A 24,670-nucleotide genomic window follows, 5' to 3' on the forward strand; every position below is an offset into this window, starting at 1 on the left:
ATTTGTCTGAGTTGCATTTTTCCTAGGTAAGAATTTAAAGCTGTTTTTCTTATATTTTTCTTTTTAGAATTTGTAAGCATAAAATTTTATTCATTAATTTATTATGGAATAAGTTAATGTGGAGGTACTATCATGGGGCATTTACTTAATTCTCATTAAGAAGATCAAAACACACTTTTCAGCCGCAGACTTGGATTCGTAGTATTAAAAAATGTTCCTCCTGGTTACAAACACATGGTTTTGCAAACTAATGGAGTCTGAGATTCTACTTCTGGTACATATTAAATACATTTTCTGAGAAGAAACCAATTTGTCTAATTATTTCAAATTCCTTCCACAGTCATAACCCTGGACAACTCCCACTAATAGTTTTATTCAACGTTGTTCCCATATTCATGTGCTTACACCAGTTATATCTTTTACAGGAATGTTACTGCAAAGGTTATTTTTAGAGAGCATTTTGTTACTCATAAGGTTTCAGCTCATCCATATGGTTTGATTGTCAATTTTGTTGCTAACCTGCTGGAATGCCTCTTTTTGTAGTTTTCATTCATGAGTTCTGGAAAGCCCTAAGCGATACTGTGGCCCTGTAGTAGTGGACATCTTTTAGACTGAGAAAAATAAGAGGTCACACAAGGAGAGCTTTAAATAGCTAAGATATAGGAAGTAAGTAGGTGTATAAAAGGAGAACGAAATAGAGAGAATAAGCCAAAATAAGACACAGTCTGTCTGAATCACATGTAACAGGATGTAGGTGGCTTCTTCCAGAGTGAAGCAACAGGCCTGCAAAATAGCGTCAGACCCTTCGTTTGATCAGGTGGTGCATGTAGTCAGGCATTGGAACGGGTTGCCCAGGGAGGCAAGGAGGTCTTTCCAACCTTAATGATTCTGTGATTCCCTGTTACACTGCTGGTGCTGATCACTGCAGCCATGAGCCTCCCAGGTATGCTGCGCTGACTGCCTTGGCATCCAACAGAAGTCCAGCACTCCGTATCACCCAAGAACAAATGCTCCAGAGAAGATTTTGAGAAGGGATGAATGATTTCCAGTGACCGCTTGAGAGCAGGTCTCTTTCCCTGCTGATGGCCATGCTCTGAGAAACAGTCTCCTACATGTGCTTAGGGAGGACCTCAAAACACAGGCACCTGTGCTTAGTAGTTGCTTTCAGAAATACTTTGCATGCCTTATAGAAAACAGAATAAGATTTCTTGATAAAAAACCAAAACTACCAACATATTCTATGTGTTTTCTTGCCTTTTGTCTGATCCTGATTAATTCTTTTCCATAACTGAAAAATAAAATGCAAAGCATTTAAGGTCAGAGGTCTAAAATGATTGTGCTATGCATTGTTCAGTCATGTAAGTGACTGCCAGCTTCTGCAAAAGCAGTAATTGTAATGCCTTTCCCTCCCTGCAGTAAATGGATGTAAATGTTCACATGGCTGGGCACATTAGGTTAGGTAGATTATTCATACCTGTGGGCTAGCATTTGCTGGTAGGAAATAGAAATAGTAACGTGTTGTTATGAAAGAAAGGAAAGAAGGAAGGAAGAAAGGAAGGAAAGAAAGAAAGAAAGAGAGAAAGAAAGGAATCAAACAAAACATTGCATTTAAAGTCTTCACCTTCTAATTAGTTCTCTACTCAACAGTAGTGCAATAACATGACATAACTAATAGTTAAATTTACTTCTGCAAGGTAAAGTGGCAGTGAGAACTGGAGGGACCTTCAAATTTATTTATTCATTTATTTATTTTAATTTGACATTCAAATATTGACACTGTGTTATACTGAATGCATTGGGTACACACACCATAGGGCTTACTTCACTATCAGTATGACTTCAGTGAAAATGGGGTTATGCTGAGTCAGGTCTCCTGGATTTGATTCGGAAAGTGTATATGTTATCTCTGGAAGAGAAGAGGCAAATATAAACTGAAGTTTCCATTAGCTTTGGAGCACTAGGGAGCACTTTGGATTTGTTCACTTCTTAATCAAATATTATTATTTGACAAGCATACCTTTCTCCTTAGAAGTAGGAAATTGCCTGGCCCTCAGGGCAGACAGAGTTCATCTTATCCAACACAGCCATGTGCAGAACAGGTGTCGAGTGTAAGCCCCTCATTTCCAGCTCTCTTCAGTGAAGAAAGATGGGCACTTCTGAAGTCATTTGCTTCTGAAATCTGCCTCAGGATGCCAGGGATTTTGCACTGAAGATATCTACCTCCATTCAGTGTAGAGAGAGTCCAAATGACGATGTTTGACTAGGTACCAAACTCACGGCTGAAAAGAGATGGGATGAACCCCCTTTGAATGACACTCAATTCTTGGTACTGTGTCACAGGGTTGGCAATGCAATTACTAAACAGCAGTATTGGACAGGACAGAGTGTGATACTGTGGGACTTCCTGTGGATTTACAGTCTCAATTTATGATTTCAGGGAGGAGAACATTGCTATTATCAGGGAAAAATTCGAGGAAATCCAGTATCATTTGTTGCCTTGTCAACATGCCATGGACTACAGTAAGTCTGCTGTTTTGTTTTTACTGAGCTTTACTTAGTCTGTTAAATAAAATAAAGCTGTTTATAGAAAAATAAGTGCTATTTATTTATTAACTGGTTTGCAACAACTATTATGAAGCTTAACAACCTTTAGAAAAAAAGTTTTAACTTGAACTTTGTAAAAGCCTTGTTTATTTTCAGAACTCACTGCCAAAGTGCACAAGTTTCTCTTCTCTCTCTTTTTTTTTTTTTTTTAAACTAAGGGCATATTATAGTGACTTTGAGCAAATATTGCTTTGAAATAATTTACTATAGGGACACGAGTAAAAGTAGCTGAAAATACACCAATTTATATGAATTTAAAACACTACAAATATTGATATGAACCATTTGAAATTTGTCCGTGTTGTTTCCTTGTTAGAATAATATGTTTTATTTTTCTTTCCCACTCTCTTTTCAAAGGAAAGTGTCAGTGTAGAGTTTCTTTAGTCCCATCCATTTTCTTCACAGCAGTGCTCATCTTAAGCTGTGTGCTTGGGGTAATATCTGTGATAAAGTCAAATCTCTCTCTGAAAATCTGGAATAAAGGATGAATAGTACAAATTTGTTTTAAAGTACATAATTTTAGTGATAATGTAGTTACAGCATCTGTCATCTGAAGGTTACATGGAGCTGTGTGTTGATTGTACAGCTTTTGGAGCTGTCTACTTTTGGCACTATTGAAAGAAGCTAGTGAGGTTTTCAGAGCAGCCAAGTAACTTCAGTGTCTATTGACTCTGGCAATTTCAGGTCCTCAGCACTTTTGATACTAATATCAGCTTGAAAGGTCATGGGAGCAAGAGAGCCTGAGTGTGGAGATTACCTGAGCTTTGCTTTTTTCCAAGGATGCAGGATTTAGCTGATCAAAATCTTCTTCAGCTTATTTTCCGTCTCCAGCTATTCTGTAGTTTTAGTATCAGATGCATATGTACATGTGTTTGACTAGTTTCCTTCTTTTTTTTATATATATTTTATATATTTATATTTTATACTTTGTCATTCTTGCAGTCATTGTCTGACTTAGAGATGTGTTTCTCTCTTTTACAGTCAAGGTTGAACAGCTCAATAAACCTGACCTCAGGTTTGGTAGTGTCAGTGAGCCTAAAAATAGTACATCCTAATGCATCCTGAGGGGGTTTAGCTTCATGGCTTCCATTAGCAGTGATCCATTAGGTCTTGGTCCCTGCCAGCTCCTAGGAGAAAATGCAGCAAAGTAAGGAGAGGATGTGCACGTCCTTTCCTGGCCTCCTTTGGCTGGTTGGTTTTTAAGACTGACCCTCCTGCTACTCGGTATTCTTAAACTGAATAATATTCAAATCAAGCTCTTCTAACACAGTAATATGATGAAACATTTTTTTTTCCTGTATAATTCAGCTCTCCCTTGTGAAGTATTTTTTTTTTTTTTTAAGTGCAATAAAGTTCCAGAAGCTTACTAGAGCAGGCTGGTAACTCCAGCATCTGCTGCGAGAAAGTATTGTTTTCCTGAGCTGTATTAACCTCACATTCTGTGACACTGCATCTCCATCTTTACAGCTAGCTCCCCCACAGTCGATTTCAAATGCTAAGTAAGTACTGCAGCCTCACACTGGCAATCAGAGCTGCAACACAGTTTGGAGGTCTCAGTGGTATAATGGAAGCTAGGGAGAGCTGTCTTTTAAAAAGGTCTGCAGGGCAGAAGCTCTGCTTTCCCAAATTTTAGGAAGTGCATAATAAAGAACAGATTCCTTTAATAGAATAACAAGCTTCATATTCACAAGGTTCATGCTAAGTATGAGATCATGCTAAGTATGAGTAAGATCTGGTAGTACCCCTAGATCTTGGCCAGTAATCTTGGCCATGTCTTTTTTTTCAGACATGTCTCTGTAGAGATAATGTTGTATTTGTTTAACTAATCATGAATTGTGAGTTCTTCTCTTGGTAATGTCTATGTTGTGGTCTTCCTTTTATTAGTTAAATTAATAGAGTTACTGACTGATGGAGTGCTTAAAATTATGAACTTCTTCTCAATTACTTTGCTAATGAAAAACGTCTCTCTACAACCTTAACTCCAAGCTAGCTGGTATTTTTCTTTTTCCTGTGGGATAAGGAGTAACCACAGCTTCCTATGAGTTAACACTAAAAACTTTGAATACAAAACACATTGGTTGCCGGGATATAAATAAGCTATAGTCAGGCACGACGCACAGTTCTGTGTTTCAAGACCAGGCACAAAAATACCAGGTTGTTCTTTGATTTTGCTGCCCACTGGTGGTAAATGCCTAAACTGCTGTTGTAACTGCAAGTTAGACTTTTATGACTACAAATTCGCTTGTCTGAAGACTTTACATAATCCAAATTTGGGTTTTTGAAGTGGCCCGCGTTTTGCTATTGCTTTCTCTCTAGCACACCAGTGAATGTGTGATACCTTCAAAGAGCATGGCACTCCTGAAGTCACTTGGAAAAGAGCCGCGAATGCTCTGAGTGGGCAAGTCAGATCTGTAGGTCAGACGTAACTATTATTCTTATTAAGTGACTTGATCTGAGGTCAGTGCTGCTGGGTGCAACATTTGCACAAGAAGTCATTTACTAATAGCACTTAGTTTTGCAGACTGTGCTTAAGTTAAATTGCAATAAGAAGAAAGGAAGTTTGCCTGATTAAAAGCCGAAGGACGTTCCCAAATCTCATATTTTTCCCAGGCAGAAAACTTCAGCAGGTCCTAGAGTACTAATTTTAAAGAAGTGGAGACAGTATTTGTTTCTGGAGACTAAGCACAGATAGTTTGAAAGGGGAAACAGCTTTAAATTGTACATGGACTCCTGACCACTTCTGATGTATTCTGTAGACTCAGCAACCCAGGCTACATCTGTGAATGTTAAATGTTAAATGGTTAACCCTCTAAATGAACGATGCTAAGACAGACATGCTCATCAATGGATGCAATAGTTCACAAGTGTAATATATGCTTGTATTTCTTATCATGAGTATCGTGTAATGTCCATACTGATGTAGTACTGTGTATAGCCATTATCTTTTTCTAGAAATATGAACTTAAACGGACACAATTTAAGATGAAAAAGACCATCTGTCATAACTGTTATTACTGCAATGCCCAAAACAGCCCCTTATACCCTTGTACTTGGTACTATGCAAGATTACTGAGGAGAGAGTTAATCAAAACCATTAAAACCTAAGAATCAATTCAATTTAATAATATTTTTATTTGTATTTTTATTTGTGGGAAAGCTATGGGCATATTCCAAAACCTCAGTGTGCATATTTCTGAAGACAGATCCTTTATTGCAGGTAGATCAGTCTTGTTTGGGAATGGCTCTGAACTGGATTTTGAACTGTTTACATTAGCCAAACTTATGTGGTATTTTTGTGTGTTGTAGGGAAGACTTACAGGAAAAAGTAAAGTCTGTATCACTATGGGAGAGAATGTCTTTCTTTTTGAAGCAAAGAAACCAAAAAATGACTCAGAATAATGTTCAGTTCCTGAAACCATTTTTAACTGCTTCCTTTCAGAAAAAAATATATTTTTTAAATATGTGAAGTTCTTAAACTTCAATGTTGTACTAATATTTGTTTATTAAATCAGTTTACATTTCCTGCTCTTGACAGTGGGATGTTCTATGATGGAAATCATACATACCTTATTGAACCAGATGAAAACTACTCTTCGGATGTAAGTAGAATAAGTAGAACTTGTGGTAGTCCTAATGTGTTGTTTGTGGAATACAGACGAGGTTACAGGGCAGGCTCTGTGGCCAAAGGATGATCCCTTCATTCCCAACTCATTAACCTGGTGTCTGAGCCCTCATCATCACAGACAGAGGTAGTCCTCCAAAAATTAGGTAGTGGTATGTGTATGCTTATGTGTGTATATGTGTATGGTCTGTAACACTTGGAAGTAGAGCAGTACAGCACCAGAGGATGAAGGTCCCTTGGAGCCAGCAGGAGAAGCTTGTGAGTGTCCTGTCCCCTTCTCTGGCACTTCCCACTCTGGGTTCAACACATCACTCTCCACCCGGTTCGGCCTTGACTCCAGTTCAGCATCTCTGAGCAGCACAGTGTAGAGAAATGATGCATCGTACCTTGCTCTTTTCCTAATGTAGATGTTGGATAGCAAGGACCCTTTTAGAACTCTCTTTTTAAGGCTCATGAGGTGGATTAATTATTGAATTTTAATACATGCAATTGTTTACAATTTCAGGATGACTTCCATTTGCACTCTGTTTACAAATCCAAGTTGTTTGAGTTTCCTTTGGATGACCTGCCATCTGGTATGATTTTTTTTTTAATATTCATGACTATTGACGTGTTTTAGTCTAAGGCCAGATTTGTTAATCGTATTTGATAGATAATCTTCTGACATGGCATTGCTTATTTGCATATCTCTTCTTTTTCTCTATTAAATGAAAAAAAAAAAGAAAAAAAAAATGAATCTGAAACACTGAAAGCACTGGAAAAGAACCTAAAGTGCTAAAAAAACCTGAATCCAATGAATCAAACCTCTCCTAGACCTTCACATTATGATGTGTGTTTCTCATAACAGGTCTTGTGGTCTGTGGACTATGTTATCTGCTAGCAGTTGTAGAAAAAAAAGGACTGAGGTAGCCTAAAGATGATGAAAACAAACCCTACATTGCCAATGGTTGATAACTTTTCATGGGTTTTTCCTATTTTGAGATAGGGGGTGAATACCAGGTGTGAGCAAAAGTCTGAGGGACAGTTACTTGCTAAATATTGTTGCAGTTCTGTGATCCTCTTGTCTCCAGTCCATTCAACAGCTTTCACGATGTTGGCTGTAGTGCAGGTCGTGTATTTAGGTACAAATGACTTTGGAGGTAGAAGTGGTTTCATGTGCTTGTAGTGATGAATCCCCGCAAACACTCGATATTGTGTGTGGAGGGTTAAGAGATTTTTAAAAAATGAGTTTTCATCTGAGAAGCTGGCTTGTTATTTGAAGCTAAAATTGCAGCATGTGTGGCATACCCCCATTCTATCAAGGACCTGCTAGTTATACAGATGCGTTTTCCTACTCTACAAAGTATCTCCTAGACAAGTGAAACTGTCCTTCATAGACACTCATTTTAGTAGAAACGGCTTCTGGACTACTTTGTTCTTAGAAGGAAGTTGCAGATGTCCAGGCGTCTTGCTACAAAACATAGGACATATTTGCACGCGATATATTTGTCCTATGATAACAGCTGGATCTGGGGTCCTACCATGCTAGGCCTTGCGCATAGATGGGTCTTGTCCTGGAGCATGGCGTGTGCAGCTTTGTTGGTTGTTAAACGAAGCAGAATCATTTGGAAGTAGGAGACTGCTAGAGCTGGTCGCTTAGTAGGTATCTGTCAGCAGTCATGTAAGATTTCCTAATAGTTAAGTTTTATGTTTTCAAGATTGTGAAGTAAACAATTATTTTCTGTTTTAAGCATTTTGAAAAGGAATTAATTGCAAGCAGAATCCACCTGTTTCACCTCCACCAAAGCGTCTTGATTTTCAAAAAACATGTCAAAATAATGCTTCAGACTTTTTCACAAAATCCAGATATGCTTGTACAGTTTTAATTTTACTGTAGATACCAAATAAATAATTACTGGCTTTGCTGTAAAAAGTCCAGCACGTGGTATAATGTAAGCTGTTTCTATTAGATTGAATTAAAATCATAAGATTGCAGAATAATTTAGGTTGAAAAGGTTGAAAAGATTTAACTGTGGAAAGCTAGTAGTATTAATTACACAAATATTTATAATGTGGTACAAGTTGCTAATCTATCTCTTTGTTCCATACATAGAGAAATAAAATTTAACTTATGGTTTGCTCTTCCACATCCCCATGCTTGTTTTTGTAAGACTGTTTGGAGGACAGTTTCTGAGGTCTGTTTTGAACATTTCAGTAGATGTAATAGATGATATCCTCACTGGGAATCCCAACACATTTATTTGTTGTTGGTTGTTCAGCTTAAGACTGTCTTTAAGTCATCCACTGTTCATAGCCACAGCTCCAGAGGATGGGAGCTGTTCCCACCACCACCTGCTTCTTCACCCCTTTCCCCCATGCCCACATGAGCGCCAGAGTTTGTCCCCATACGTGCAGTACACCCTGCCACATCTTCACTCCTAGCACATGCTGCCCTGCCAGGATCACTGCTTGGCACCACCGTGTCTTTCCCACCTGTCTAGAGAGTGAGGACTATTATCTTAACTCGTGTTTTGTTGTTGTTGTTTTCTATAAAAAATCTGCAATTAATTGCTAATGGTATAGTTGGATTTGATTTTTTTTTTAAGTACTACAGCAGAACCATTATTGTTAGTAGCAAGTAATGTGCTAGGCTATGTCATCAGTATTTCTCATATTCCTTAATACTCTCCTAATTTATCAATTTGCTCAGCCTAAGCAGCCATTCCTTGATGTCAGGAGTTTCCTCTTATCTTCAAAACAGTTTGTGAATAAGCTAAGATTTCTTCTCAGCACTGCATTAAGAATGAATTGGATGTATCGTGAGCTTCAATATTGATGTTAGAAGGGAAAAATCAAGTAATAGGGATTACTCAATATCAGTAATAGTGAAAGCACAAACTGTTATACCACAGTTTGATAGAAATGTGCTTTTTACATTCTTTTGCTCCTTGGGAATTAAAAAAAAAAAAAAAAAAAGGAAGAAGAAAAGAGGTATTGCAGAAAAGAATAGTTTGTACTGTACTTTGCTGTAGCATGTAAAGGTAATGAGGACTTTAAATAAGGAAAGCTCATCTGACAACTTTGCATGCTTAGAGCCTTTGAATTCATAATTAAGTAGACTGTAATTTTTCTCCCAATCTGTGTTGAGATATTTAGTGCCCTGGCATTATCTTAGGCAACGCTCTGTTATCGAAGGTGTTGTTTTTCAAATACTGTTGAACAGATGTCCTTTTCTTCTGGGCTCGCTTGAATTCTCTTCATGTTTTTTCAAGGTAATATGTTCCTGTCAAAATTTCTGCTAGGCTTTCTCAGCTATCTGCATTTCCTGTGTGATTTTGCTGGTCATGATCTTTTGCCTGAGGGTCCCTGGCTGGAAATGCACTCTGCGTGAATTCATCCAGCTTCTGAATTATAGCATAGTGTTAATGGGTGTTAATGTGTTAACGTTAATGGCTGCATCTTTCCTCTCCAGGGACGGGTGACTTCTGATGGTAGGGAAAACGATCACATTTGCTGGTCAAGTTATCTGAGATCCCACACACATACTGTAAATTACTATTTTATTGATTAAGAAGTTGTATTTTTACCAGTTTCATTAATGATGATATAAAATTGAAAACGAAAGGTTGAGAGTCAGTTGTGTGGCACTAGAACACAGACTGAATTAATCAATATATCTAAAGCACAATCAAGTAAAAATTTGTTGAAAAAAAATAAGTTTTGTTTTTTCATCATTCTGAGCTCAAGAGACTCCAGGTATATAAGCAATATACAGGGACCCTTGGATATGATTTAATTTATTTTGAGGTCTTTTTTGTAAAGAAAATCTTCAAGTGCACCAGTGTAACCATGAAAACATTATTAAGCAATGGGCCTATGATTGTCAAGCCCCCTTCATAGAAGGGTATTTGCAAACTTCAAACACCAAAAAAGACTTTGCCAAGACTATAACAGTTAGTCAAGCTTTGCTTTCATTATTTTTATTATAAGTAAATAGCCACTCCAGGTTAAGATTAGTACTTATCCCTGGTATACTTTTGTCAGATGAGCAAATCAACTTCACGTTTTAAGCCTTTGCTGCCAGGGCAGCCCTATCAAGTCCCAGTCATTACTGTATTCAATCCTATTATTTGGACCTCATATAAAAATTGCAGTTAATTTGCTGTAGGATGAGAGGTGGAGCTGTAAGAAAGCTCCTATACTCACCAGTGGAACTGAATTATTTAGGATTTTAGAACACAATCAAAAGTTGTGTACAAAGGTATGTGAACTGGAAGTCCCTTGTTTTACACAACTCCTATAGTACTGTCTACTTCTCTGCAGGACTGGTAAGTTACCAGGGAATATTGCAGTTTTCAACCCCAACTGGGCTAAAAGAACGTCCAATGTTAGCTAAAATACAAAGGAGGGAAACTAGGCAAAGGAAGAGGTCAGATTACAAAATAAGCAACTGAAAACAATTTATGTTTCAAAAAAAGACCTTTGTTGGGGTATGTGAATAGAAAATATATTTATAAGAGATAAGGATTTATACAAGATAAGGATTTATATGAGATAAGGATTGCTGTTGTATAGGGAAAAGTGAAGGAGAGACTATCAATCTAAAAGCAAAGATGGAAAAATACTTCTTGGACATTTGAAAGGGTGAGATCAAGTGTCATCTTCCTTTTAGCTTATAATGTGTCCCTTGCCATGAGTGGCTAGTAATGGATTTGGCAAAAGGGATTTGCCAAAAGAATAATCTACTTGGTGCTTATGATTAGAGGTTTAACAAATTAAAGACACAGTGGGATTAGAAGGGAAGAATATTGTATTGACAAGGAGCATAGCCAAAATCCTATAACATTTCTCCCAACTTTAACATGTTTTACTTTGTGAATATAATCTTCTTAAAGCGTTAATTCTGCCTTCCATGCTCTTCTTATTAATTTAGGTAGCTGTTGTGAGAGCTCTGTGAATGTCTGCTGAATTCCCCAAAATGTGATTCACTCCATGGAAGGGTTGTGCTAATAATATTACATCCCCGGTATTGGTGAAGTTTTGGCACAGAACAGCTGCTGTGCTTTCTGAAGCGCGACACCCCCAGATCATCTGTTTCAGCAAACCCAGATTATCACTAGTAGGGTTTTTAAATAAGAACCCTGTTACTGGGAAGCAGCTGTACTGTTGCCTCCTTTCTAGCTGGAACCTTGCAAAAAGGAGTTGTTATCGCATCTGATGCATGGAGGAATGCCATACTACTGTCATGATGCATCAGGGTCACTAACTGTTGGGCTGTATTTCTGTAAACACTCAGTGTATTTGCCTGTGTTTTCTGCTTAGAGTTCTGGCAAATGAATGCTACATCGCAGAAGTTTGTTGTAAAGCCAAGACACAAAAGAAGTAGAAGGCAGGTATGTGCCAATATGCTCATTCATAAGTAATATGCCATCGAGTTTGTTTGTGTCTACTGGATTAATTCATCCAGATGGAGTCCTGCTGCTGCTTCTGGACTGGCGTGAGGTCTCTATGTACTAATACAGATGTAACAAAAAGAGGTATCTAATGTTGACAAGGCATTTCTGGGTTCTCTTGGACATTGCCCGCCTAAAGAGTTGAGCACTTCTGCTGTCACCTTTGATGAGGAGCCACCAAAATGTCAGTTTCAAGAGATTTACAAGATAGCCCGTGTCATGCATGTGTGGCCAAGCACAGCACCCCCATCCCATTATATTTATAAACCCACAAGGCAGTTCCTCCTCTAGGCTCCATTTAATCTGCTGCTGAATCTCAAAAATAGCATTTCTGTCAATGTTATAAAATTGTTAAACACTGCTAAATTGCAAATGAAAAAAATAATATCTAAATTATTTTCTCCCAATTTGGACACAGAAACTCCAAATTAATGAAACATTTACAAATTGTTTTTATGTTGCAGTGATGACAAATAGCTACTTTATGTCACTTTAATTTCAAATAAATATTCTGAACTGAGATTTCAATCCCCATTTGTCAAAGGGGAGGAGATGTTAACTTTGTACCTGTGCTCTGCAAAGACAGCAACAGTTCCTTATTTTAGAAATAGAGCTGAAATGATGGCATAGGTCAAAATAGAGCTGGGTCAGGGGTCTGAACATTGCAGTAAAAGATGAAATACTGACAGCAGTGGGAGGAGAAGATAACTTTAACTTCTCTGACTAATGTAAGCATCTCAGAGTCAAAAGAGAAGTGAAAAATACATTTGAGAAATTCCAGAAATCATTCTAGTGGGTCTTACTTTACATCAGGTTGTTTGCTACCTTTCTATAAACTAGCCATTACTCGACGTTTTCAACTCATAATGATATAATAACTCTCCTGGAAAAAATAAATAAATCGGAAAACAAGGACACCATGGAGAAGCACTGTAATAAATGTTTCTAAATGAGAAGTGTGTAAGACAGAGGCGGGTACTGCATTCACTGTGTGAATCAAGCAGTGTGCAAATAAATAATACACAGAGATTTTTTCATAAGAAACTCAGGAGGGGTTCCTTTCTTAGTGAAAAAAAAAGTTTATAGATCATACAAACCATTTTTAGAGATGTGGGCCTCACTAGGAATTGTCTGTAAAAAAATGAAACTTGGAGTTAGTTGGGTTATAAGACTTAATTTCATTGTTTAAAGTCATAAATGTTCTGGAGGAGGTGAAATATGGGGACTATATATTTGAAAAAAAATAATGCAGTCCATTCCTTTTCACCCTCCACAAAATATCCCAATCAGTTGCACAGTAAATATGTTTACTCATTTTTACTACCTGTTAAACCAGGTAATTGACCAAACACGTAAACATACAATTGGTTATACAATACATAGGGTACATTTAAGAATTTTTTAACGTGATGTAACCAAGCACCAGAAGTATCATCAGTATCTGAGAACAGAATTAAGACAATGAAAAAATTATGTGTGAGAAGTTTTCTGAAGCTGTTTCCAGTTATCAGTTACGCTTTCTGTGTACTCTGTCATAGACTCTCTTATTGTTATACTCTCTCTGTAGGTTCGTCAGATTCCACGTAAAGTTGACGAAGAAACAAAATACATTGAGTTAATGATTGTAAATGATCATCTAATGGTAAGACTGGCGTACCTCAATATCTTATATTTTTCAGTAACATAAAATTGTCTTAATTGTCCTATAAAGGATAAGCAATAAAAAACAACATATGGTCAGAATAAATTCACTATATCCTTAGGAAAAGAGCTTATGGTCTTGTTAGCCATTGACGAAAATGTGTCTGAATTTTAGCAAGGTAATTTCAACAAGAATTCAGGCAAACCAGGCTTGAGTATCACAGAAAGCATCATTAATTAAAACTTTGTGTCAAGAAGGTGACTGATGACAGTGGGACTTAAGCTGATGTCTTTCTTTTGGGCTTTCTTGAGCACGTCTTAGTTACAGCAGCTCAGCCATCAATAATGTAATTATTGCGGTTGTGCAGCTGCTGTTGGCAGTGGGGAGATTAATAGTGACTAGATTTTTTGATAAATCCAAAGAAATGTAGAGAAAAATATTTTGTTAATAGCCCTCAGGCTGGTCTTTTATGGCTTTAAAATCAGCGTATCCATACATATCTATCCTTTCTAAATGTACAACGTCTCCCAAGCAATACTCAAACTGCCAAAAGCAGACATCAGAATCTAAAAGGAATATGTCACTGTCCTTGAACAATTTTAATGATACCATTGTACTCCCATCATCTCAGTTTGCTAAGTGTAGCAATAAATTCTTGGATTAAACCAAACAATACTGGATGCAAGTTTCCCTTAACTGGTGTTTTTGTGTTTGCCCTGAAGATCTGAAGCTGCAGCTTTCCCATTGGGACCTCATCTGTCTGGGCTAATAAACCCAAGAACAATGTTTCCTAATTTTGGTTAATTATAGCTAATGCAAGAGTCAGTCGACTTGGAAGTTTCTACTCTGAAACAAATGTCTTTAACATCCATGGCCAGATAAGTTGAATCTTGAATTGACCTTGGAGATCTTTCCCACCCTTAATGATTCTATGATTCTATGAATAATTTTGTTTTATGAGGAGGAAGGGTTATGTATTCTGGACTCATCCCTTGCCCTGTGGCATGCACATGTGTTTTGCTTTTTCTGTGTGTGTGAAGTAGGTGTGGTGCTCCAGGTGGACTCAGCAGCCAGCCGCCAGGTCCAGGGGACACTTTGGTGGGCCATCCAGAGGTTGCCCCACTGGGGCTGTTTCACCTTCCTCGGATACTCCCAAAGGGAGTGATTAGCCTCGTGGTTTGTCCACCGGCCTATGCAAGTGCCAAGCTGCTGCATCCTACCCAGCCCTGGGAGCTGCATCCTGCCAGCCCCCATCCGCCACTCACTGCTGCAAGGGTGCTGTGTCCTCCCAGCTGCCCCTTTGGCTGCTCCTCCATTGCATCTACCCTGGGAACAAAGCTCTTAAAATCTTAGAACAGACTTATAAATTAGTATACTGAAAACCCTTCTGTAGGATGCTTGGAGAAGCTGGAGGCCTGAAGTCTGAGGTTCTATTTGCAAAAATAAACTCAAGTCGTATCCTTGTTTCCCTTCTTTATTTATTATTATTTTGTGCCTTTTCCATTTCATCCTTTGTCCCATTTTTAGCTTTGCAGTCCTGTCCTTCTGTTATTTTAGTAAGTATAACTTCCTCTTTTTTTTTTTATTTTATTTTTTTCCCCCTACATTTCTGGTCATAAACCTGCCTTTCCCACCACCCAGCTGCTTGACACTTCTTGGACACTAAAAGATCCAAACTTCCAGAAAATAGGGAGCACACTCCATCCAAAGTGAAGTGTCTTTGGGCACAAGATAGTCAAACATTTCTGAAAATTTTTGCCTTTAAGTCCTGAATTCGTCTAAGATACTTATGACTTGCATACGCATGTTGCTCATTCATAACGGTGTTTCAGCAGACAAGAGTACCTGGAAAAGTATCTTCAGTGTTACAGATCATCTTTATTGCGCTGTAATACAGGTTGCAGTAAAGGTGCCATTGCAGTCTGATTGTGATTTGAACCAGTTACTGTGGCATTATGCAGTGTGATATTATAAATTAAGAAATGCAAAAGACAGTCTAAGAGAGAGAGCTGGAAAAAAAAGGAAATCTGATAGGTTAACACACAGATACAAGCATTGTCGTGGTAACACCTCTAAATAAAACTCAGCTGTGGAAGTTGTGTTGCTAATTTCTGTAATGGCATTTGGAAATTGCCTTTAAAATTGCAAATAATGAAGCTAATGAAGAGAGTAACAATGGGTTCCTGTTCCTATAGCATTTTTTCAGGAAAAATCTAATAGTGCTTCCAAACAGGAATTAACAGATCTTCACAACAGTTGTCATGAGGCATATCAGTAACGTGCTTTTCTGAGCAATTTTCTACTATCACATACTAGCATTACATTCAGCACAGGAGACCAAAACATGCATGGAGGTTCTGCTGTTGGTGTGGTTACTTTTTACTTTTTTTTTTTTTCCAGAAATGGAGCTCGTTTTTCTAGATCTGTACTTATAACTTATCTGTGTTTGTTTCACAGTGTAAAAAGCACCGCTTATCAGTCGGCCATACAAACAGCTATGCTAAGTCAGTTGTGAACATGGCGGATTTAGTAAGTATCACTTGGCTGAATGTTCTTTTATGCGTGAGATGAATCATACGATTCTCCTGCCAATAAATGCAGCAGTTGTCATTTCATGGTATACTTAATAACAACATATGCAACGTTCACAAATTTTCATCTAGAAACAAAGTCAGTCATGTATAAAGACTTTGTCTAGCATAAAGCATTAGAGACATTTTTTGTGGCTGCAAAAATTTAAGTATCCTTTAATCAGATCAAAATCTTGAGTTCGAGTTCTAAGAGAACCTTAGACAGGATGGGTTTTAACACTGGTTCATTTGTTGACTATCTGAGACCTAAAAAATCATCTGAAATTTGAATGCACTAAAATTTCTCAAAAAGAAGAAAAAAAAAAGAAGCAGCATTTGAGTAAATGAGTTAGAATAGGGACATACAAATGGATTATGTGGATTATATTTGTGATGCTCACTAGGAGGATGAGGTGCTGGCTTTTACATCTCACTATTGAGAAGCAATACTAGAAAAAGAAAAACTGCAGTTCCCACTCTGGAAAGCATTTGGTGTGGATTAACTCCCAGCATTGAACAGCTGCCAACAAGGGGTTAAATACTCCTGTGGAGGTTTATAGCAGTGAAAACAAGGGTTTTGTAGATCACTGTTGGTATAAGAGATACCTCTTGTGTCACTGGGGTGAGCTGGGCACTGTGAAAGACCCTTTCGTGCCAAATCTTTGACCTGTTTGAAATGCTTCTGTAGCAATTTGTTAAAATTCCACCAATGAACCTCTGCCTGAGCAGGACCTGCAAGGGATCTGTGCATGGGCTTGGAGGGGTGATTGAAGAATTAGGCCTAAAACCTAGATATTGCTTTGTTTTCATGTTCCTTTGCTGCTTTTAAGGGAGACAGAACCACCTGGGAGAACCTAACGTATGTTAGAACAAGCCGAATATTTAGTTACGTAAAAATGCAACCTGGTGCAACAGAAGGGGTAACCCTCACCTTTACTCTATTTGACATAATATCTTTGTTCGTTCTGTTACTGTACTAGATTTATAAAGAACAACTTAACACCAGGATAGTGTTGGTTGCCATGGAAACCTGGGCTACTGATAACAAGTTCACCATATCTGAAAACCCCTTGGTGACCCTACGTGAGTTTATGAAATATAGGAGGGATTTTATCAGAGAGAAAAGTGACGCAGTTCACCTTTTTTCGTACGTAACCTTGTGTGATGTTTTCTTACTTTTTATTTTTATTTTTATTTCCTTTCTTGGGGGCTGCTTATCCCGAGTGGCTGATGCATCTCCTTTGTGTTGTGTGTGCAATCCGCCATAATTCAGAAAATGACGTTTCTGATGGGGAGCTGGGAAAAAGCTAAACCAATGCACAACCTGCCTGCCAGTGCAGCTAGAGGTTTTCCTCTCCTTTTAGTTTTAATGTATGAAGCTCTAGCTGCATGTGCTGTAATTAATTCTTGGTTGTTCCGTGCAATCACCTACTCTGCAAACAGCAGCCTGCAAGGTGATGCATGGTTCCACCTCATAGGTTTGCTTCTTCAGCAGTAGAGCACAGACAGCCCTGCTGGACTATTTAAAAGCAGAACATTGGCTTTGAAACCCATGAGATTTCCTGCTTAAAAAGCACTATGGCCTGCTTTTCTCCGCTGAATGACCTGCATGCTGCAGGATTACTGAAGTGAGTGTTTGAGATCCTCAAACCAGTTTGTCTTCCAGAGAGACATGCATTACAAGAGCTGGGAGGGATTTTATTTTCTCCAAATTTCAAAATTGTTTTGGTAGTAAGATTGATATAGCAAAATATATCTACACAAATAAAAGAGAGGTTCATGATATTTTTGATCCGCAGGAGACAAGCCAGGTGAATTGCTCCGCTGAGTTCTCATCCCTCTCTGCTGACTGTTTTAGGAGCCTATATGAATAATTTTAGCCTAAACTCCTCACTTTCACATGACTTCAGTAGGGTGCCAGGTTATCCAGCCCCAGTATCCAGCCACTCGGGCTTTTTTACACATGCTTAATTACTGTCTTTGCCTTCCTACGTGAAGAGAACTAGTAAGATCTGCAAGTGCTGCCTGCAGATTTTGGTTTCTCTGTGTCTCAGTTCTGTAAAATGGGATTTTTTATTTTTTTATTTTTTATTTTTTTTTTAATCTTTCGATCTTTCATGTATCTTTTCTGGTGATCTTGTAAGGTCTTTGAGGGGAGTGTTCTCATGAATGTTAGTGGCTTGGCTAGAACAAAGAGGGCCCTATTTCTCCCTGTGATTGGACTCTGGATACCATTGCAATGCTAATTCCAGTGCTGTCCGTAACACCATCTCCACTGGTATTTGAGGTATTGCATTCATAGATTGCTTGGAAATATCCAATCCTAAAATTGGGTCCCTGAGTAAGACATGGCTGAATTGGGAGTAGAAGTATGACAGCACGCTGGTAACAAATGAACGTTCCCCTTTAGCACAATGAGCCCATTGCATTCTGTTTCTTGGTGTTCTTCTGTTTTCTTTTGAGAAAACTGATTTGCATCAGCTTGGCTGGATCAGTAAGCTGAAGTGGTATAGAGGATATTCTGTCTCTGGTAACTGGCAATCATTCCTGCCGATGTGGTCAGCGTCAGAGGCATAATTAAATTTAGGCTCACAGTGTGGTTGTCCCCTGGATGAGGCCAGTTCTGGGGAGTTTCCACCTACCTCTCCATCAGCGGGCCACTGACACATCTCCCTTTCATTTTTGCCACGTCTGCATTGCCCAACTAGACACGTGTTTTTTACCAGGCCTCTGTGCATTGTGGCATGGTGACCTGTCTTGTGCTCTGCCTGTAGCATGTGCCAGGGTAGGTTTTGGAAGTCACTTGCTGAAGGAGTATGTCAATGAACAGGGTGGTGAGACAGAAAGTAGTCCCCTTCTTGTCTTATTTTCTTTTATGTTAGGTAATATGAGAAGAGGAGGGAAGAAACAGGGAAGATAGTAGAACTTTTCAGGCGATAATCTGTCATGTGAGGTTTGTGAGTGGTTATCTGTTCTTCCCATCTTGTTTTTGCATAGTTAGCAGCATAGTGGTGACATCCGGCATTTGCAAATGCCGGTTTCTTGTTTGGAAATGAGAAAGGTAAATACTGGGATGGGTAGATGCAAAACTCACAGGCTGAGTGGGGTAAACTTCCTTTTCTTTTCCTTTTTGTCAAAGGGGGAGTCGATTCCAGAGCAGTCGGAGTGGTGTAGCCCACACTGGTGGAATCTGCTCCTTGCTTAAAGGCGGAGGTGTGAATGAGGTAGGTGTGGGTATTGGTATGAGGAAAAAGTGGTGGAAAATTGTCTGCACAGAATTTATCAGTACAGTTCCTCGAAATATCTTGCTGCTGCTTTGCTGCTGCAGAGCTTTAGTACAGCTCTATAAAAGGAATGTCTAAATGAAGACTGATGCTTGAGTAAAGCTGGATATGGGTTCAAATACACTTTTCAGCAGATTCTGCAATATTCTGTCATTCACACTGTAATATTCTTGCCATTCATACAACAGCAAGAAACAAGCAGACTTTCTCTTACTTAACTTGTTCATAAGCCAGTGTTTGGCCTTCCTCACTTGTCCATATTCTAGCTGATCTGAAGTAAGAACTATACCATTGTGCATCTTATTATCATCCTTTTGTTGCCTTTAAATGAGAAAAGCTTCACCTGTGTCTGAGATACTTGTACCTATCTGATTACTCGTGCTACCTTGCTAATTTCTTTCAGTTTGGAAAGACAGACTTAATGGCAGTTACCCTGGCACAAACCTTGGCCCAAAATATTGGCATTTTCTCAGACAGAAGAAAACTAATAAGTGGTAAGTTGGTTTGCTTTTTCACCCCGTCTCTAGAGAAAATCTTGGAGAATCTTAACAGTGTTCTTTTATATGTTAAAAATGTTTCTCACACTGTTTGCCCAGAGAGGTTGTGGATGTCCCATCCCTGGGGATGTTCAAGACCAGGTTAGATGAGGCCCTGAGCAACCTGATCTAGTTGGTGGCATCCCTGCCCATGGCAGGGGGTTGGAACTGGATGGTCTTTAAGGTCCCTTCCAACCCAAGCCATTCTATGGTTCTATGATTCTATGATTCTGTGTTGGAATACTATTATTTTTCACGTAATAACGTGAGGAGACACTGACATACCATTGTTTTTTTTTCTGTTTAAATGCTGTGATTTCCTCCTGCTCATTATTGCTGGAATCACTGGTGTCTTCATTTCATTAAAAATAAATCATGAAGGTGTCTGTCAACATTCATTCCAGGGAGATTGATGTCACACCCCCAAACTGAACGTTTGCCATCCTACAACACAAAGGTAGAGAGACAGACATTATTAAACCTATGGATTAAGATAAGCCACCTCAATCCTGTTATGCAGAATGGATTTGACAACATCAACAAAGCTTTTTTTCACTGTTTGCCTTGAATGAAATCCTCTTCTATATGACCCAAATCTCCTGTATTTGCCACCACGCTGCTACCATTTGTCTACTGTAACCTCAGTATTTAACTTCTTAGTAACCCCTGTTTGCCTGTATTGCCTTAATTCAGATCTTCCCCTCCCCACAAACACCTCACATTCCCTCTTCACATGGGATGAAGACCCAGCACGTGGGCAGCAATGGATGATTAGAATGATAACACAGTTTTGAAACTATTTCAATGATGAATTGAAGTGCTTAGTTATTTGATCATGCATACTTTTGTAGCTGATGAATAACCAAGATTAGTACTGCTTTTTTTTTTTTAATGGATATGCAAGAATTCAGTATATTGAAAGTGTATTAAATTTACATTTTAAAATATAATTGCGATATTGAGTAACAGATATCTGCTTAGATGAATTTTGTTTTCAGCCATTGTGAAACAGCATATAATGCAGAGATACATCTGCTTGCAAAGGTTTTTGCAGTTCACATATTTTTATTTTGAAAAACATTTGGAAATGTGGGATGGATGCTCTGTGCTATCTACATGTTCAGTACTCATTTTCCAGCTGCATATAATTAACCTGATATCAGGACAGGGAGAAAGTGAAAATAGTAGTAGAGGTGGCTCCCCCTTTTTATGGTTGATCACAGGGGAAGGCCAAGTCTTTGGGTAGGGAAGATGGAGACATAATTGTTGGGCAGAGCCTCATTTCCTTTCTAATCGCACTATTAAAATGGAAGCAGCAAACTGTGGTTCATGTGTTACAGTAGTGCAAATAGAAACAGAAGGGTAAAAAAGCATACGTGCAGAGCATATACATAGAAAGAGGCACAAAAGACAGTTCTGAAAGCAGAGGGGAGGGCTGCACTCTGAATGCTTGGGAACATGTAAAGAAGGGAGGGAAAAAAGCTGCTAGATCCATCTGTACCGTGTCATGTTTACTGACCGTATTATGCATTTTTGTGTGCATTATTGTTTGCTTTTTCTTCAAGCTAAAATTTCCCCAGTCACATTAGCATAGGAGAAGAAGAGAACTAAAAACTTAGAAGATGGATTAAACTGATTCTTTTTTTTTTTTTTTTTCTAACTCTGAAAATCTGGGGATCAAATATCATGGCATGGGAGACATCAGGAGAGCTGACTCACGATTTGCAAGAGCCAGAGGCTGACATTGCAATTTCATCTGACTTCATTTAAGGGAAGGAAAGAAAAACAGAACATATTTTCAAAGCTTAGGAATGCACAGAATCATGTATAGTTTTTGAAAGAAGGCTTGTCATTGTGCACTGATATACTTAAGCTGTGCATAAAGGAACAAATGATTCTTTTCAATTTGTATTTAAATCTGAAAAGGAGTTCATTACAGTGTGATTTTTGTGATAAGAAATGTATTTTGTACTCACGAGACTTAAGATGTAAATTTTACTTTTTTGTTGTTGTCAGGTGAGTGTAAGTGTGAGGACACGTGGTCAGGATGCATAATGGGAGACACCGGGTAAGGCATTCATTAGAGGAAAGTCAAGTCTTGCATACAATGACATAAAGGAGAAGCATGAAAATGTTTGCCTTTTGCATTTCAGTGGACTAATTTGTGTGGATTAATTTTCAGAAAGTAAAGTATTACCTGTAAAACATACTTCTAATAGACACTTTCAAAGAAATGCATGAGGGATTTAATGAGAGGATATGAGGATCATTAGTAACCACTGGTTTAATTCACCGAGCACAGAAGCTCAACAACAAAGCAGGGTTATTGCAAAGAAGCAGAACCATGTTTCACTTCTTCTCTTCTGTGAATTTGCTGCTGAGTTGTGGAAACAAACAATGACACATCCCAATCTGTAAAATAGTGGGATCAAATTTATGTATGTTACGTTTTCAGAGGTTCTATTGCAATCTTTCATCTACAGATTTCATTTTTTATCCTCTAATTTGTGTGATAACACTAGAAAAACTGCTACCACTGGAAGTTTAGTATGCTTATACCCACATATAATATCACTGGAGAGATTTTGATGATGCTTTCGTGTGTGTGTGTGTTCAGACCTTAATTCTTCATATTACAGACCAGTCTTCATGCATACGAATTAGACTATAGTCTAGTTTTAGATCCAAACAGTACTCCATTTTTTTAAAAGAATTTCAATCTGACTTGCAAATTTTCACAATAGCTTTTTGGACAGAACAATTTTAAACAACAAAAAAACAAACAAAAAAATCCCCTCATTTAATTGAAAGCTCTTTGGAAGAATCTGTTGTGCCTTTTTTTACCTTGTTTATCTAAAAGCAAGCTAGGTAAGATTGTTCTGATTTTTAGTATGTTAAAAAGTCAATGTGGTAGTCATTCTTCATTCTTGTAAAAAGTGATTCCTCATCTAACATTCTTTAAATTCTTTATCTGAACTCCAGACCTTTAAAATAATTAGGCACTCGAAAAAAAAAAAAATGTATTTATATATAGGTTATTATTGAAGGATTTTGAATTCCACAGTCTCTTCAGTTCTTAGACCTAAGTCATAAACACTAGAGATTATGTTTTGCAAGCCATCATTCCTGGTAATGTAGGATTATTTTGTGTAGTATTTCTGTTAACATTATTTTTTTTATCCAGTGATGAGCTGATACAGGAAAGTCCTTGAGACTCCAAAGTCTGTCCCTAGTCATGACTAAGGGCCTAAATACAAAGATCACTTAAGTTACTTTGGGAAGACCTCTTTCCCTGTGGAAAGGATCCATGCAAAAGATTCTTCACATCTGTTAAGGCTCATATTGCTTTTAAGTGCACCTCAGATTGGCAATCTGTGCTCAAACGAATTTCATTCAGTGGGGCACAAGAGAGAGGGAAGCTGAAATGTTAGCTGATGTTCATTAGAAACACATCTTAAAATGGTATAACTCTATTATAAAAAAATTCTGTGGGCCAAGAGAGCAATTTCATCTAAGAGAGAAATGAACCATGAGCAATCTTTAAAAGGATGCTGTGTGGGAAAGGCAGCTGTTGTCTCCTGTGGTAAGTACAGGAAGAAATAAATGTATTTCTGAGATCAGGCCCTTTAGTGGAACTGTTCATGTCTGTGAGAACTACACCTTGAGTAATAGGATTTGTGATATTTGGCATAAAATAACTTGGGGAAATCTTTTATACTTCTCACTTTACATGAGCTCTGTGTCATTAAAAGATGTTTGCCATTTACTAAAACTGATTTAAAATTTAAAAAGAATTTCAAGCAAATATCTTCAGTCTGATGCTGAACAGTGTTTTTTTAGCACCTTTTCTAATGTATAACATTGTATTTCTTTACAACTACTTTGAAGAAAGAAAATGTACTATAAAAAGCACTATAGAAGATAATGCTGCTACCTTATTTCTTTGCAGGTATTATCTTCCAAGGAAGTTCTCCAAGTGTGATATTGAAGAGTATCATGAATTTTTAAATAATGGAGGTGGATCCTGCCTTTTCAATAAACCAACCAAGGTATTAAATAAAACCAAGAAAAAATAAAGTGATAATATTGGGGAAAAAACAGACAAACAAATAAATTTTGAGATTTTGTTTTCTCTTTACATTCCCAACTTCCTGGTGACATCTGAGTGAAAGTAGCTGATTTTAGTCTGTACTATTTAGGAAATTATATTTAAATCTGTTTTTAATAAGTAGTTTCATATCCAAGAGAGTTCTCACAGGCTTTGATCCCTCATGCAATTTTGTTCTGAATATTGCAAATACAACATACTGCTGAATTTATTAGCTGAGACTTCAAGTGTCTTGGTAAATTTTTGCACGACTTTAATTCTCATTTTCTTTGGACTGATGTCTTTGGCTGTGAACCTCTGGAAGCTGAAGTAAGATCGGTTTTATTTCACATTTGTCTCAAGATGAAGATACTGCAACAGGGTGTGCAGAGCTGTGCAGCCAAGTGGCTTTTCAGCCACCATTGGGTACAAGTGGTTTTAGTAGACTGCCTCTTGAAGAAAGCAAAGTTTTTGTGGCTTTCAGAAGAGATTTTGAGAACTTGGCCTTATGTTTCTGATGCTGGAAGAGACAGAGCAGGAGAGAAAGCCCTGAGAAGCAGAGGACAGATGCAATGGAGCTGCTGGGAGGAAGGAGAGCTACAAAAGCATCAGGACCACCTGAATGACTGGCACATCCCCTCCAAATTTGTCTTAAAGGATGAAATCAGAGTTCTTGCTGCATGAATCTTGGAAATCAAGAGAAGTGGGGAAAATCTCTTGAAAGTATTCTCCTTTTCTTTGCTTCTCATGTCTGAACTTTGACAGCTAAAGAGCTATATTAATGTGAAGGATGCAAAGAGTATGAAATGATGAACTGAGATATTTCAGAGAAATAAATACAAAGCAGGGCTAAAGAAATTCCAGCTAAGATATGCTTACTACACTGGAGTATT

General features: G+C 38.0%; 1 protein-coding gene across 12 annotated transcripts in view; it reads left to right on the forward strand.

The window, feature by feature from the left end:
• Window positions 1–24,670, forward strand: part of ADAM22 (ADAM metallopeptidase domain 22) — a 142,631-nt gene that overhangs the window by 75,085 nt on the left and 42,876 nt on the right. For all 12 annotated transcript variants that reach the window (XM_048061701.2, XM_048061700.2, XM_048061704.2 and 9 more), the window contains exons 5-15: window positions 2,438–2,520; window positions 6,140–6,203; window positions 6,732–6,801; window positions 11,528–11,598; window positions 13,226–13,300; window positions 15,758–15,829; window positions 16,851–17,017; window positions 19,010–19,094; window positions 19,558–19,648; window positions 21,707–21,758; window positions 23,640–23,739. In XM_048061701.2, coding sequence (XP_047917658.1) covers window positions 2,438–2,520; window positions 6,140–6,203; window positions 6,732–6,801; window positions 11,528–11,598; window positions 13,226–13,300; window positions 15,758–15,829; window positions 16,851–17,017; window positions 19,010–19,094; window positions 19,558–19,648; window positions 21,707–21,758; window positions 23,640–23,739 — 930 coding nt within the window. The remainder of the gene's footprint in view (window positions 1–2,437; window positions 2,521–6,139; window positions 6,204–6,731; window positions 6,802–11,527; window positions 11,599–13,225; window positions 13,301–15,757; window positions 15,830–16,850; window positions 17,018–19,009; window positions 19,095–19,557; window positions 19,649–21,706; window positions 21,759–23,639; window positions 23,740–24,670) is intronic.

Source organism: Anser cygnoides, chromosome 2 (assembly GCF_040182565.1).
Source record: "Anser cygnoides isolate HZ-2024a breed goose chromosome 2, Taihu_goose_T2T_genome, whole genome shotgun sequence".
NCBI lineage: Eukaryota > Metazoa > Chordata > Aves > Anseriformes > Anatidae > Anser > Anser cygnoides.